The following is a 14,508-nucleotide window of genomic DNA, read 5'->3' as shown; positions in this document are numbered from 1 at the left end:
TTTACCTCGCCGTCCTCCTCAGGGACAGGGACTTTCTCATCAAGGTAAGTGCTGGAAACAGGCTCATCATTGTGATTCTGGAGGAAGACCGAGGGTGTGGAGTGTACTCTGTGAGTGTATGTGGTCTGGATCACCCCTTTCTCTTCAACCACGTCATCCGCTGAAATTTAACACCAACATAATGACAAAAGCATCGTAAGAAAGTAGAAAAGTGAACTTTACACAGGTCAACAACACACAAACAGCATGTTAGGCAGGCAGACGGGTAGGAAAACAACTGATATATACATAAAAATGCGAAGCTTATAGTATAATAACATAATGTGTTCCAGGTAGGGCTGTGCGATATGACCAAAATCTCATATCCCGATATAAGAATTCTATCGTCCCGATAACGATATAAATCACAAAATTTTTAAATTTTCTGTAAATTCTGTGAATCTCGGGCAGCTCGACTTGCGGAAAAGCCTGTTCTAACGTTTGAGTCTAAAGTTTATTTTTTAGCACCTGGCGGCTCTTTTTTTTTAAAATTCTCATCCATAAATAATCTGCTCTTTCACGTGATTCAGTTTATTTTGAAAGGTCTCAACAGGATCTTGAGCTTTATTGTGAAAGGTTTATGTGGAACATAAACAAGCGGACACGCGAAGGTGTTACCGTCGCTGTTGCTAACGACAACGCATAAAAAAGGCGCTTGTCCGTCAGTAGTGTGGTTATATTAAATATAAGACAAAGAGAGAACTTTAAGAAATTAATATAGCCACTACAGTGACCATCAGAACGATGAAAAAAATATTGCCGCAAACAGTTTATTTTGCGACACCATGAAACAAACGATAGCGTAAGATGAAACGATAGATGTTTTTATATCGTCATCGATATACATCGTTATATCGAACAGCCCTAGTTCCATGTTTATCTTTTAGCTTGTTGAGAATGCAGTTTTGTTTTAAACTTTCATATAAACCAAAGTTTAACTGCTGTCAGAGGTGCAGGTAATAATGCTGCCACGTTCAGTCAGATGTGTGTTTTGTCTCCTTTCTTTTATTCTGTTTCCTCTGCGTTTTCTGTAAATCCTATCCTTTAAACAGATAAAGTCTATCGTCCATCCAAACATCTATTAACTATAACCATGTGTCTGCTGAGATTACAGGGCCCCAAACACATAACTGAAGATACAATAAAAAATACTCTGCTTTAAACAGTAATCTCACACCCAGCAAACACTTATTTAAAATCCTTTAAAAACATGACTTTATGAGCTGGAAAGTCAACATTAGAGTCTTTAGTTTAGGCTCAGGTCTACGTTTCCACTGTCCGCGTGCAGATCTCCACACAGCTCATCCCAAACAGCGAAAACTTGTTGAAGAATATTTTATTAGACAACATCAAGTTATGGTTAAAAGGTTTTAAGGTCAACGAAAAGACAAAGAATAAATTACGTGTGTCTAAATCTGCTTGGAAAGTGCCACACTTCTCCAAACTTTAAGGACGGGCATCTCTTGCTCAGAGGCGTCAGAGTTACAGTGCATCACTGTGTTGACTTAGCAGGTGGAAACGGTAGGTTTAGAGGCTTAAACAAATAAGCTCATCATGCAACACTCCATGAGACAATGCTTCACATGTAGAGAGAACGCAGTGGTGTAAAGAAGTTTTTAATATTAAAAAAATATGGCTAACTGACTGTCTTTTCTAAATGTCTGGTCTTGGTTGAAAATCCAACTTTAACTGATGTTGGACACGTCACCGTCTGCTGGATATCCATCCTGGGCTTTCTAGTTGTTTAATAACATCCTTTCATCAATTAAGCAATAAAAATGATAAAACCCCTGATAAAATAATCCGTTCTGACATTTACTTCTTAGTCTGCTGCCCTTTTTTTTGTAGAACTATTTTCAACTTTCTAGCAAAATGACTTTCCGCCTTTTCACTTTTCAGCCAGAACACGTGATGGGTTATGCCTCCTCCCTGTTCCTCCTGTTTTTTGAAGCCTTCAGGGGTCCAGGTCATGTGAAGGCTTTTGTTTACAGCAGGTTTCTCCTGTTTTAGTCTCTTAATCTGAGCCAGCAATGTCTCTGCTATCAGGAACATGAGCTGCATCAGTCTTATCTGAGCAGACGAGCTGCAATTATGGCTGAGCACGAATACATTCAGAACTTGTTCTTCTTCATATCAAGAACATTGTGTAAAGTTAAAGTGTCTTAATGCTTCTAAAACACATTAACCCAGTTTAAGTTGCCCGTTGGACCAGGAGTGACTTCCAAGACCAGCCATGACATAAATCCTGCTCACAGCTTTGCAGCTTAAAGTAAAATTTTGTTTGAGCTCAGAAAAGCTTTCGGCAGAAGATCCTGAGTTTTCTGCCTGAATCCTTATACACAGTGAAGCTCAAACATCCAAGAGAAAAGTTATAAAATCATTATCATAATTTAAAATAAATAAAATAAGAACAAAAACTCAAATATTCAGCAAAGAGCTGATCAATTTTAAGCTTATAATTCATAAGAACTTGTCATTACTTCAGGAGAGGTTTTTCGGGGCTTTTTCCAATGTGACAAACATCAGAACAGCATAAACTGAGACTATTTCACATCCTATAACAGCAGCGAGTGGAACATTACCGATCCCCATGAGTCGACCAGCATCAGCCTAATCCTCGGCAGGAAACTGCCAGGAAAAAAATCAACAACATGCTGACATTTATCATTGTAAATATTTATATTGAATGATATTTAGACATCTATCCTGATGGCATTTTAAGCAATACTGTCCAGCCCAAAATAAGCAACAGCCAATATATGTTTATGAGTGGAAATGCCCTTTGAGAAGTGCATTAACTACAAATGCAGTGCAGCGTTTCACGGCCTGAGGAACTTCTCTGAGTCAAGCAGAAGAAACACTCAGATTCAGGTTTTTCTCTCTTTACCTTCAATCAGCAGGTGACCAACAATCACCGCTCAGGAGCTCTTGATCACATCGCAACGTCTTCTTTATTGTTTTGTACTTTTTAAAGACTTTCAATCCAGCAGTTTTCTCAAAATGTTCTTGCCCAGGGCACACCAAAGGGCAAGCCAAAATTTCAAGGCACACCTTTACAAAAACAAATAAAAAACGTACGTCTGCTGATATATCCTCGGTTCACGGCCTTCTTCTTCTTTTAACATGGAGATCATGGGCGAAAAACTGCCCCAGGGCCAGAACTGGTCCATAGACCATCATATATGATTTAAGTCTACTTCAACTGTGGACGCTCCACTTGAGTTTGCAAACAAACTTTTAGTTATAAACTGTAACAAATTTTCTCCAATTGTAAAGAAAACAGAAGTTTTCAACTTTTTCCTTAAAAAAAAAATCTTGTTTTTAAAACAAGGACCGGTTATTCTCTACTATGTCTAGCATATATTTAGCATAATTCAGCACTGTTTTAATTCACGTCTTTAAAGTGCGCACACCTCTGCGCTGACAGATCTAGCCTGACATCTAACAAGTGTCCCCACTCAACCGGTGTACGTCCTGCCTTCATGGCCTCACGAGACACTGAGCAGACCAGGTGTCTCTCAGAGCACACATTTGGTTTGCAGTTTGTCTCTTTAGCCTGGGATCGTGCTAACTTTAACCAGCTTTTCCAGGCGGGTGACACACTTGAGCTGAAGGCTGTTGACATCCTCAGTCCAGCTGGAGCCAGAAGACAGGGAGCTGTCACTTTGGTCTGTACCAACTCCCTCTCTTCTTTAGGTGGACGGTCGTCTGCACCGGTGTTTAGTTGCGGTCTGTGCCACAGGAAAAAAGTGATCATATTTCCTTCCTGCTGTCAGTTGGGGTTGTTGATTTGGTACAGTCTTATAATTCCCACCATCTGGGAGCAGCACAAAGGACTGGGGACTGAGTGTGTGCAAAGTATCGAAGATAAAGTAAAAAAAAGGGTAAAAAGCTAATCTGAAGGCGCCTTAAACATGTATTCTTTTGTCCAGCAGGGTGCAAAAAGCCTTTAAGTTGTATAGATGCCTGTGGGGAAAACAGGCCTCAGTAAATACTTTACTGGTGACTTTATGTGTTCAGTTGTTTGTTTAAAAGGTATTTAGAAAATATGTGGCCACTCTTCAAGTCAGGAAGGAGGATAAACCTGTCAGGCTGTCAGATCCACCCCGCCCTTGCTTGTTACGCCTTTTTTCAAAATATGACAGACGGCAGACATGTTAAGCTCCGTGCTTCATAACAAGATGTCACTAACCACTGTCACAGTGGCTATGTCCATCTTTATATACAGTCTATGGGAATCACTGGTCTAATACAGGCATCCATCCCTTTTTCCTAAGCTTATTCAGGAGTGTTTGAGCCTATCCCAGATCTCATACGGAAGAGGGAAGGTACAGTGGGGCAAAAAAGTATTTAGTCAGCCACCGATTGTGCAAGTTCCCCCACCTAAAATGATGACAAAGGTCAGTAATTTGCACCAGAGGTACACTTCAACTGTGAGAGACAGAATGTGAAAAAAAAAAAATCCATGAATCCACATGGTAGGATTTGTAAAGAATTTTTTCGTAAATCAGGGTGGAAAATAAGTATTTGGTCAATAACAAAAATACAACTCAATACTTTGTAACATAACCTTTGTTGGCAATAACAGAGGTCAAACGTTTACTATAGGTCTTTACCAGGTTTGCACACACAGTAGCTGGTATTTTGGCCCATTCCTCCATGCAGATCTTCTCGAGAGCAGTGATGTTTTGGGGCTGTCGCCGAGCAACACGGACTTTCAACTCCCGCCACAGATTTTCTATGGGGTTGAGGTCTGGAGACTGGCTAGGCCACTCCAGGACTTTCAAATGCTTCTTACGGAGCCACTCCTTTGTTGCCCGGGCGGTGTGTTTTGGATCATTGTCATGTTGGAAGACCCAGCCTCGTTTCATCTTCAAAGTTCTCACTGATGGAAGGAGGTTTTGGCTCAAAATCTCACGATACATGGCCCCATTCATTCTGTCCTTAACACGGATCAGTCGTCCTGTCCCCTTGGCAGAAAAACAGCCCCATAGCATGATGTTTCCACCCCCATGCTTCACAGTAGGTATGGTGTTCTTGGGATGCAACTCAGTATTCTTCGTCCTCCAAACACGACGAGTTGAGTTTATACCAAAAAGTTCTACTTTGGTTTCATCTGACCACATGACATTCTCCCAATCCTCTGCTGTATCATCCATGTGCTCTCTGGCAAACTTCAGACGGGCCTGGACATGCACTGGCTTCAGCAGCGGAACACGTCTGGCACTGCGGGATGTGATTCCCTGCCGTTGTAGTGTGTTACTGATGGTGACCTTTGTTACTTTGGTCCCAGCTCTCTGCAGGTCATTCACCAGGTCCCCCCGTGTGGTTCTGGGATCTTTGCTCACCGTTCTCATGATCATTTTGACCCCACGGGATGAGATCTTGCGTGGAGCCCCAGATGGAGGGAGATTATCAGTGGTCTTGTATGTCTTCCATTTTCTGATGATTGCTCCCACAGTTGATTTTTTCACACCAAGCTGCTTGCCTATTGTAGATTCACTCTTCCCAGTCTGGTGCAGGTCTACAATACTTTTCCTGGTGTCCTTCGAAAGCTCTTTGGTCTTGGCCATGGCAGAGTTTGGAGTCTGACTGTTTGAGGCTGTGGACAGGTGTCTTTTATACAGATGATGAGTTCAAACAGGTGCCATTCATACAGGTAACGAGTGGGGGACAGAAAAGCTTCTTACAGAAGACGTTACAGGTCTGTGAGAGCCAGAGATTTTCCTTGTTTGAGGTGACCAAATACTTATTTTCCACCCTAATTTACGAATAAATTCTTTACAAATCCTACCATGTGAATTCATGGATTTTTTTTTTCACATTCTGTCTCTCACAGTTGAAGTGTACCTCTGGTGCAAATTACTGACCTCTGTCATCATTTTAAGTGGGGGAACTTGCACAATCGGTGGCTGACTAAATACTTTTTTGCCCCACTGTATATCTAGGAGAGGTTTCCACAGCACAGAGACAACCATCATTTACACCTACGTCCAATTTAGAATCAGGTAACCTAAGATGCATGTCTGTGGAAGATGCACCACCATAACCCTGGTCAGCTGTGAAATGAGACTCCAAAAGGAGACAGAAATACTGCAAGCTAGTAATTTAATGGTCTCCATATTTTAATTGAAAAAAGATGCAAAATAAAAAAAATCAGAGGACTCAAATTAATTCTCTTGTACACAAATTTGTTGAGAAATCTATTTGGAGGCAAGTTGTTAACGCCTGGAAAGGGAAAGCAAAGTTCGAGTCTTGGTTGAACAGAGATGAATTAATAATACGATAAAAGTCAACAGTTTGTTCTGCTTTTAGGGGAAAAGAGGAGCTGATGCTTCACTTCCCCCGACACGGAGCAGATTTGTGTTTTGTTGTCACGACGCTGTAACGGCTTCCTGTAGCGCTCCATGTCGCTGAGTGAGTCTGGCTGAAAGGTTTCATGTATTTCATAAAAATGTGATGAGTCCTTAAAAAAAACGCTGTGTACAGGATAAACATCCTCACCTTGTCCTTCAGCTTGCTCTGGCTCCTGGTCTGTGGGAATACTGGGAGGTAGCGAGGTAATGTGGATCTGCTCAGGAGCGGGGTTTCTGCCTGGAAGCAAACAGGTAATTATACTGGGATTAAAGTGATTTATGTAATCAGAGTACATACACAGAATCAAATCCTTCACACACAGAAAACTATGAGAAACTATGTACAAATGTGTAGTCGGGGCTCCACTCAGTTCTCTCATATGTGTATGTATTATGTATTCTAATACTTCAAAAGACATGTGCGGTGCTGTGCAAACGTCTTGAGTCACACCTCAGTTTTTAAATTTTTCTTGCAAAATGTGAAAAAGGTGCAAAGATTTATTGAAACATGTGCAATATAAGATAAAAAACAGAGTTTGTACAATTATAACGAGCTTGAAAATCGATATTTGGTGTGACCAGTCTTCGGGGTTAGTTCTCCAGGCCTCTGGAAGGACTTTCGAAGCTCTACTTTGGATGTTGGCTCATTTTTTCTTCTGTCCTCTGTCCAGATGTCCCTATAATGCTTCTATAATGTCGGGGTCCAGGCTCTGGGGAGGCCAATCCATGACTGATAGACTTCCACTGTATACTTTTCTGTGCAGGTATGACTTTACTGCACTGACAGTGTGTTTGGGATCACTGTCATGCTGAAAAATGAAGCTTCTCTCAATCAGACACTTTCCAGTCTTACAGGCTAACAGATGCAGACACCCACCGTGTACCTCTAATAAAAGCCTGAGCCCCCCAAAAATAATGTTACATTGCTTTTGTTGCTCATTCAGCTCAATAGTTACAGTTTTTATTCATAACAGCATGCTTTTTAAATGATTAAGCATTTTATTTGAAATCACATCAGAAAAGAAGCCTGTAATCACACATTTATAAGTATCAGTATTTTACGCACATATTTTCTGTTTACAGCGCTCATCACACATTTCTAAATAATATTGGTACAATTAAACTTCCACAGATGGACAATTACTTTTATTATAGAGTCATTTAGAATTTTATAATATAACACACGGGTTACTTTACTGATTTAACTGCAGCTCGCATCAATACTGTAAATTTAATGAGGGCAGTTAAGGGGGTATAATTACCTAACAAGTTCCTGTGATAGTGTAACTTTATACAACAGGAAACGATAAACCCAATAAACACGACTAGGTTAATATGAACTCTGTGACACGATAAATCTGTCACTATAATATCCTATAATTTGTGTCTGTGTAGATCTCCAGGCATCATCACCTGTGCTGCACGAGGAAACAATCCAAAGGGAAAACTCACCTGAGCGCAGGAAGGAAAACATGTTTCTTCTTTGTGTCTTTAACACTTTGAAATCTTCTCATCGGACGAAACCAGAACTAAACTTCTGAACTCCAAGCCACTAAACGTGTCCTCGCTTCCTTCTTGGATCCAGTGGAATTTACGCGGAGCAGGAACATCCGGCAGGTTGGACATCCTCTCCACGACTGAAGGTGTTGACTTATCGTGCAGGTAAAGAGGAGGAGGAGGAGGAGGAGGAAGGGGAATCTCCCTGAGGACAAAGTCACACATATAACCTTAAACTTTGATAAATGATCCCGTCCTCTTGCCACTTTCTACCACGTGACCAGGTTTGCCCGAACAACCTGAGCTGAACAGCAGGAAATGAGATCTTGTGCAGGAGATTTCAAAATAAAGCGAACGACCTGGTTAATATTTTAATGAAACATTAATTTTCACACTCGTCCGGGTGGGAGTGAAGCTGAAATCCACGCGTCAGCTTTTTTTTCTTTCTTTTTTTCTTTTTTGTGCTGGCTTCAATTCAAAATTAAAGTCACATCAAACGTTCCGAGCTGCAATTTTCAAAGTAAAGTCCACATGAGGTAGTGACAGGTACATAAACAGACTAGAGTGCTCTCAAATTACAGGGAAGTGAAATTATTCACTTTACCGCTTCAAACTTTGGACGTTAAACGCAATTATTAATCTTTTATCTGCGAAATTTACACGAAAACCTATTTTTTTGTATTCAAAAATATATGTATCTTTATAGCCTGACTTACATAGCTGGTTTTGTAAAAGAATAATCACATCTCTGTACGTATATGGTAATTTTCTGTGCACATTTTAGCTTTCATTAGAATAGACAGACTTTAACTGCTTATTATGCAAAATTGAATTTAAAGTTTTACTTGCGTCTCAATGTCTGAATAAAAAAGGAATTTCACTTTCACGCCACACCTCATGTTCTTTTAGGGACGCTGTATATTTGTATTATCTGACAGCTTTTTATTAATCTCTGACAACTTAAGTATAACGTTAACATTTAAAAACCTGAATAAAACCTGAATAAAAAAATAAGAGCAATGCTACAGTTGTAATCAGAGGTTTACATCCACTTATCATGAGCATGGATATTATTGGGATTTTAATGAGTTCCTTGATTCCCCATTTGGTTAAATGTTCCAAAATGTAAAACTTATAGTACACAAAGATGTCACATTATTGGTTTTATTCAGAGTCTCGACATTGGCTTTGTAAAATAAGTGAGTATGGTTAATTAATAGTGACAGCTATACAAATACACAACACATCAACACCTTTCCATACTGCCGGGATTAGCAATACAGACACTGACAGAAGACCATCAAAACATAAATTAAAGGAACCTAATGCAGCCGTTCCCACAACCTCCATAACGAGGTTGACGCACGTCTGTGTCCATGAGAAACTTACTTTTACTTTTAATCAGGTAAAATTGTAGCTTTAGATACATTTCTCTAAAGAATTTAGCTTTTAGTCATTTAATACTAACCTGTAATCATCTTTCAAGACACCTGGTGTGAGTCAGGTCCCTAAATTGGGCGGCACTAGCTTATTAATTATTTATTTTAAACTTAATTTATAACCCGGAAACCGTCCAGAAACCAGAGTGGGCAAAACAAGCCACTTATCACTGCTGTTTAACTAGCAAATCAATCAATAATGAAGTTATTATTAGGAGCAACAATGTGCTAAATGTACTGGCTTGTTAAAAGTGAGACAATGAATCTAAAAACACTGTGAGCCAGTGTTAAGATACCAAACTTGTGTGTGTTTTGCTCTTGTTATAACTTTAAATAGTGCAAATTAACCACAAGAATACTCATTAAATAGTTTGTTTCATTTTTAAAATCGCACAGTACAATAAAACACGTCTTTTGTTTGCTTTACAGTTAATTAAACCAACTGTGGTGCAAAATTATTCGATTTAAAATTAGACAAGACAAAGAAATGGATGTGGAAGAGAAGAATGTTTCTAAATCCTTGTTAATCCTGTTGCAGATTGGTGTCTTGTTGACCAAACAACGATTTAATTGCAGCTTGCATCAACAGTGCAGTTTAATGAGGACACTCAGGGGCTAAAATTATCTTTCCTTGCACATGACAACAAGTTCCTGTGATTATGTAGCTTTATACAACAGGAAACAACAAATCCCATTAAACACTAAAAGTTTATGTGACACTATAAATCCGTGCTATAATATCCTAAACACATAAACTAAAAAGAGAACATGTAAAGAAAAGAATATGAGCGAAGCTGAGAAATAAAACTACTCAGACAGGCAGACAGGTGAAAAGGTCTGAATAAGGTTTCTAAAACACTAAGAGTCCAAACATACTGGAAGCTGGAGACAAAATGTGTGTTTGTTTTGTATTTTAATTTTTAAAATGCTGAAATTATTAACAAAAAATACAAAAGATGCCATGCTCTCAACCCTTTAATTGTGGTATACTGCTGTTGCAGTATTTACATGTAATGTGAATTTAACAGGGTTGCTTTCATGCAAAAATTAAAAATCGAGATGTTTGCTTTGTAAAATGAACATATTTAATCCAAAGCCATAATTATTGTCCTTATCAGATATGTTGTTGCAAGGATACATTTAAAGAGTGCAGTCACCTCCTGCTGCAGGTGTCTGTACGCCCTCTAGCAGCAGCAAGAGCTGTGATTTGTTTTTATGTCCAAGAGAGACTTGAGCCATTCTCTGGAGTGAGTTACAACAATGAGAGCAGCCACTAGGTGGCGACAAATGCTGACTGATTTACACTCCGGAAGCGCCACTCTGCTGAGAGCTCACTGCACTGATGTGTCACTGTGCTGAGCTTTTATTTTACTGACGCCTCAGTTACACGGTGCTCTCCACGTTTGAACATCACACACCAGCTTCATCTGCTGGTTTTATATTCTGAAACTCCGGATTCATCGTTCTTTTTAACAACAGGCAAACTGAGCGACTAGAGCTGGGAAAAAAGGGTCACGTGTTTGTGTTGAAATATGTGTTGTGAGCTCATGGAAGTGGTTTGCAAAGCGGCTTGCATGTGTGCAGCAGCAGACTGCAGTAGCAGCGTATGTATGCGATTCATTAAATAGATGCTTAGAATCAGCTGGGCTGTCAGCTGATTCAGGATGACATCTGCTGGGACTGTTGTGCTCTGGTCTGATGTTTTAGTTTAAGGTTATGCAAACTCTTAAGTAAAACCCAGTATTGCATCATACTTCAGGGCACAAAAGAACGTCTGTTGAAGCCCTCATTACTTCACCGGACACGTCTGTGCAGATAATGCTGCATAAATACTCAAGAAAATATACTTTTTGCTGTTTTTGTCTGTGTTTGGCTAATACTTTAACCTCAGGCAGAGAGCTCCCAGCACAGTTGCCACAATACGGTAATGTTTCTTTTATAGTCTTATAGAAAGTAATAAGATGCCCAGCTTTTCCAAGGTTATGATTTAAGATTAATGGCTTACTTAGAAAATTGTGACCAATATGATGATGATGATGATGATGATGATGATTATTGTTGAATTTAAAGCAGAAGGAAGCTAGTTGTAGCTTCAAGGACCTTGGAACCCTGCTCTTCGAGGAATAAGCTTTTTAACCAACTATGACTTTAACTGTGATCTTCTTGGCTCTTACAGAAAGACTTTTAGTCATCCTTTAAGTGTAAGGATATTTTTTTAAAATGAAAAAGCATATAGATAGAGTCAGATTTAGTCAGTAACAGCTGTGAGGCCAAGCTGAACAACCTTGGGCTCTGTGAATCAGACACAGTTATTAATACAACAAATCTGTGAGCGAGATTTGAAAAACTGCAAAATTGACTTTTTTTTTTTTTTTTTTTTTTTACATCCATCTAATCAAAAAGGAATTAGAGGCTAAATAAAAGCCTTAAAACCCTGAGTTATTAAACAAAATCTCAGTTTCAGTTCAGCAAAAAGTGATGTATCAGAAAAAAATGATCATACCAGACAGAATTCAGCTTTGCATGACTCAAAGTTCAATAAAGATCCTTATTCATCTCACACTGTGCCAGATCTGGTCCTTTGCAGTTTTTAAACTGGCTCTCGTGTCAGTGTAAAATTCTGTCTCATCCATTTATAGCTAGAACTAAACACACAGGTGCAGCTCTACAGCACCTGTAACTGTGGACTAGCTGACACAGAATGGCTACAAAAAGGAAATCTGAAGCTGAAGGAAGTCAGTTTCACTGGCGGTCGAAGACTGAGCAGCCTTTATCCTTACCGAGTGTAAAGACTGTGTGTTGATTGGCCACAAGACTATTTCTGTTGTAAAATAAAGTAATTAGCTTCATCACTTTGATGTTTGAATGTAAATATTAACACAAATTATGGACTCAAAGACAGAGAACAGAGGCTTAATTTTATGCACCACCAGCTGCATGGCAGAAGGGTTCAGATAAACTTTTGTTCTGCTGGTTCTTCACCAAACTTCCTGCACAGCTGTTGGGTTGTCATCCTCGGGCAAGGGCAAGATTAAAGATCAACTACTTTTCTTTAACACCAGGCTCAATTAATTCTTATTAAATGACCAAAGGTAGGAAAAGCTATGATATTGAAGCTTGTGAAATGGGTTGGTATTCTATGCATTGGATGAGGTCTTAGTTCTTAGGTCTTTACCTGAAATGTAAAGGGGAACATTTATGCTGCCATGGCCGCTGAGGCTGGTTATGTTTGGACTCGTGTTTAATGTTTTTCTATGTCACTATCGCAGTAATTTGGCTCTCATTGATGACTTCTGTTCTCACCATGTAACTCCAGTCTCTTGTTCTGTGTCGTGTTTAAGGAAACTGTTTACCTACCTGTAAGACTTACCTGCCTTGCCTCGTGGAGATCCATGCTTGCAGCCCTGCACCCTCCGCTGAAATCCATATTCTCTGGTTGCCGTCTCTTCATCTCTCCTGGAACCGAGCCTGCCCTCTGGCTCTTCTTCTCAATGCTCTAACTCATCACAAGTAAGGAATACAAACTACGACTCGCCGCTTTCAGTCAGCCAGTCCCATTATTCATGCCAGTGCCATTCCTTTTTACAGACCCTCTCAGACGGTATGCATAGCTTCCAGCCCAAGGGTGTCAAAAATAAAGCCTGGGGGCTCCAGTCTGGCCCACTGGGTGGCTTTGGAAAATGTGAAGGAGGACGTAGAGTTTAGATTTTTAACTGTATTTTTGCAGCCATAATGCACCAGCATAAATCATAAGTAGCAGATAAACAGTTAAATGACAGAAAGCTCCTGTTTTTTTCACTACATTTTCAACTGCTATGGAAATTTGGTTTTTACAATAGTGCTAAAAAATAAAATAAGGATATATTCTGTGAATTAACAGGACAGTCTGCACGATCGCCTAACAGAACTTTTTTTTGTCATTTTACACATTTATCTTTTACAATTTATACCCAAAGAGTCTGACAGACTACTTTCCTTTTCTACAGCAGAATTTCTTAAAATCTGAGACGTACTGTTGGACTTACATTTCTTTTTCTTATTTTAAAATATCTTGGTTGTTGCTGTGAAATTCTTTGCACTGACTCATCATTTCATTTTGCTTCCTGTCTTGAGTTTTTTATTTTTGCCTCCCCTGTTTCCTCTATTGGTGTTCTGTAGGGTTGTTTCCTGTTTTCTCTGGGTTTCACTTCCTGTCTGTGTTGATATTGACTTGTTATATGCACCGATAGTCCTGGCCTCCTCTTTGCCTTGTTGCATGGCCTGTTATGTTCCTGGTGGAGTTGCTTAGTCATGCAGTTTGTTTCTCACCTTTTGCTGAATAGTCTGCTTTACAATCCAGTCTTAAACTACAATAGTACACTACACTCCAACATTTGCAACATGTTATTTTTATCCTTTTAGTCTTTTAGGGTAGCTTTGCATGAATCATAGTGCTTATTCATCCTATATTGGGGGTGTGTTTGAATACTAAGGTTTCTAAGTGAAATGGCATTGAAGTATCTGCATGGGGGCCACAATATGAGCCTTTTGAAGTCTCCAAATACTGAAGAAAGGAGCTTCAGTGCTTCCTGTCTCCCCTCCCTCAAAAGACGATAGATTTAATCATCCTTTATGAGAAGAGAGGAGGAAATGCCATCCTGTTATTCACAGCGACCGACCATCTGACCGTTCATGAAGATGATCAGGAATACTGGCAAAGAGGCGAATATCATGTAAATGTTATTATAAGTGTGTTTTTCATTTCATGCCATAATCTGCTGAAATGTTGTCAACAGCAGCCTGTTAAACTCGCAGCTGAACTCTGAAAATCACACTGCTGGAACAAAATCTGCTGCTTATCGACGAGCCGCCTCGCACGAAGCTCACAGATTTAAATAGCCGAGCTACTTTGGGCTGCTCCCTTATTCACCAGGGGTCACCGCAGCGGGTCGCTCCGCATGTTTGATTTGGCAGATTTTTACACCAGATGCCCTTCACGACACAACCACCAGGGGATTTGTGTCTCCTCCCAGAATCAAACTGGGGATCATTCGCTCGTTGTGGGGCTACCAATCAGAAGATCGGTGGATTTAGCTGTGAGTGCTCAGCTAAAGGTGCTGCATAAGTCTATTTATCACTTGTTAGGAGACCACGACACCATGATTTATATAAATTCTCCAAATCCACATGATGATCTA

The 14,508-nt window shown here is 39.8% G+C and overlaps 1 protein-coding gene across 1 annotated transcript in view; it reads right to left on the bottom strand.

Annotated features, from left to right (window-relative positions):
• Positions 1-8,171, bottom strand: part of LOC146684992 (natural resistance-associated macrophage protein 2-like) — a 30,790-nt gene extending 22,619 nt beyond the window's left edge. The window contains exons 1-3 of the mRNA XM_085443995.1: positions 7,848-8,171; positions 6,544-6,633; positions 6-160 (exon numbers count right to left, since the gene is read on the bottom strand). Of these exons, the coding sequence (XP_085300121.1) occupies positions 6-160; positions 6,544-6,633; positions 7,848-7,869 (267 nt within the window). The 5' untranslated portion in view covers positions 7,870-8,171. The remainder of the gene's footprint in view (positions 1-5; positions 161-6,543; positions 6,634-7,847) is intronic.
• Positions 8,172-14,508: the final 6,337 nt, after the last annotated feature.

This window comes from Copadichromis virginalis, linkage group LG20 (genome assembly GCF_057382275.1).
Source record: "Copadichromis virginalis isolate Kocher_CV1m ecotype Utaka linkage group LG20, C_Virginalis_male_GT1.1, whole genome shotgun sequence".
Classification (NCBI taxonomy): Eukaryota; Metazoa; Chordata; class Actinopteri; order Cichliformes; family Cichlidae; genus Copadichromis; species Copadichromis virginalis.
The sequence above is the reverse complement of the archived record's forward strand: the minus strand, read 5'-3'. Positions and strand labels throughout refer to the sequence as shown.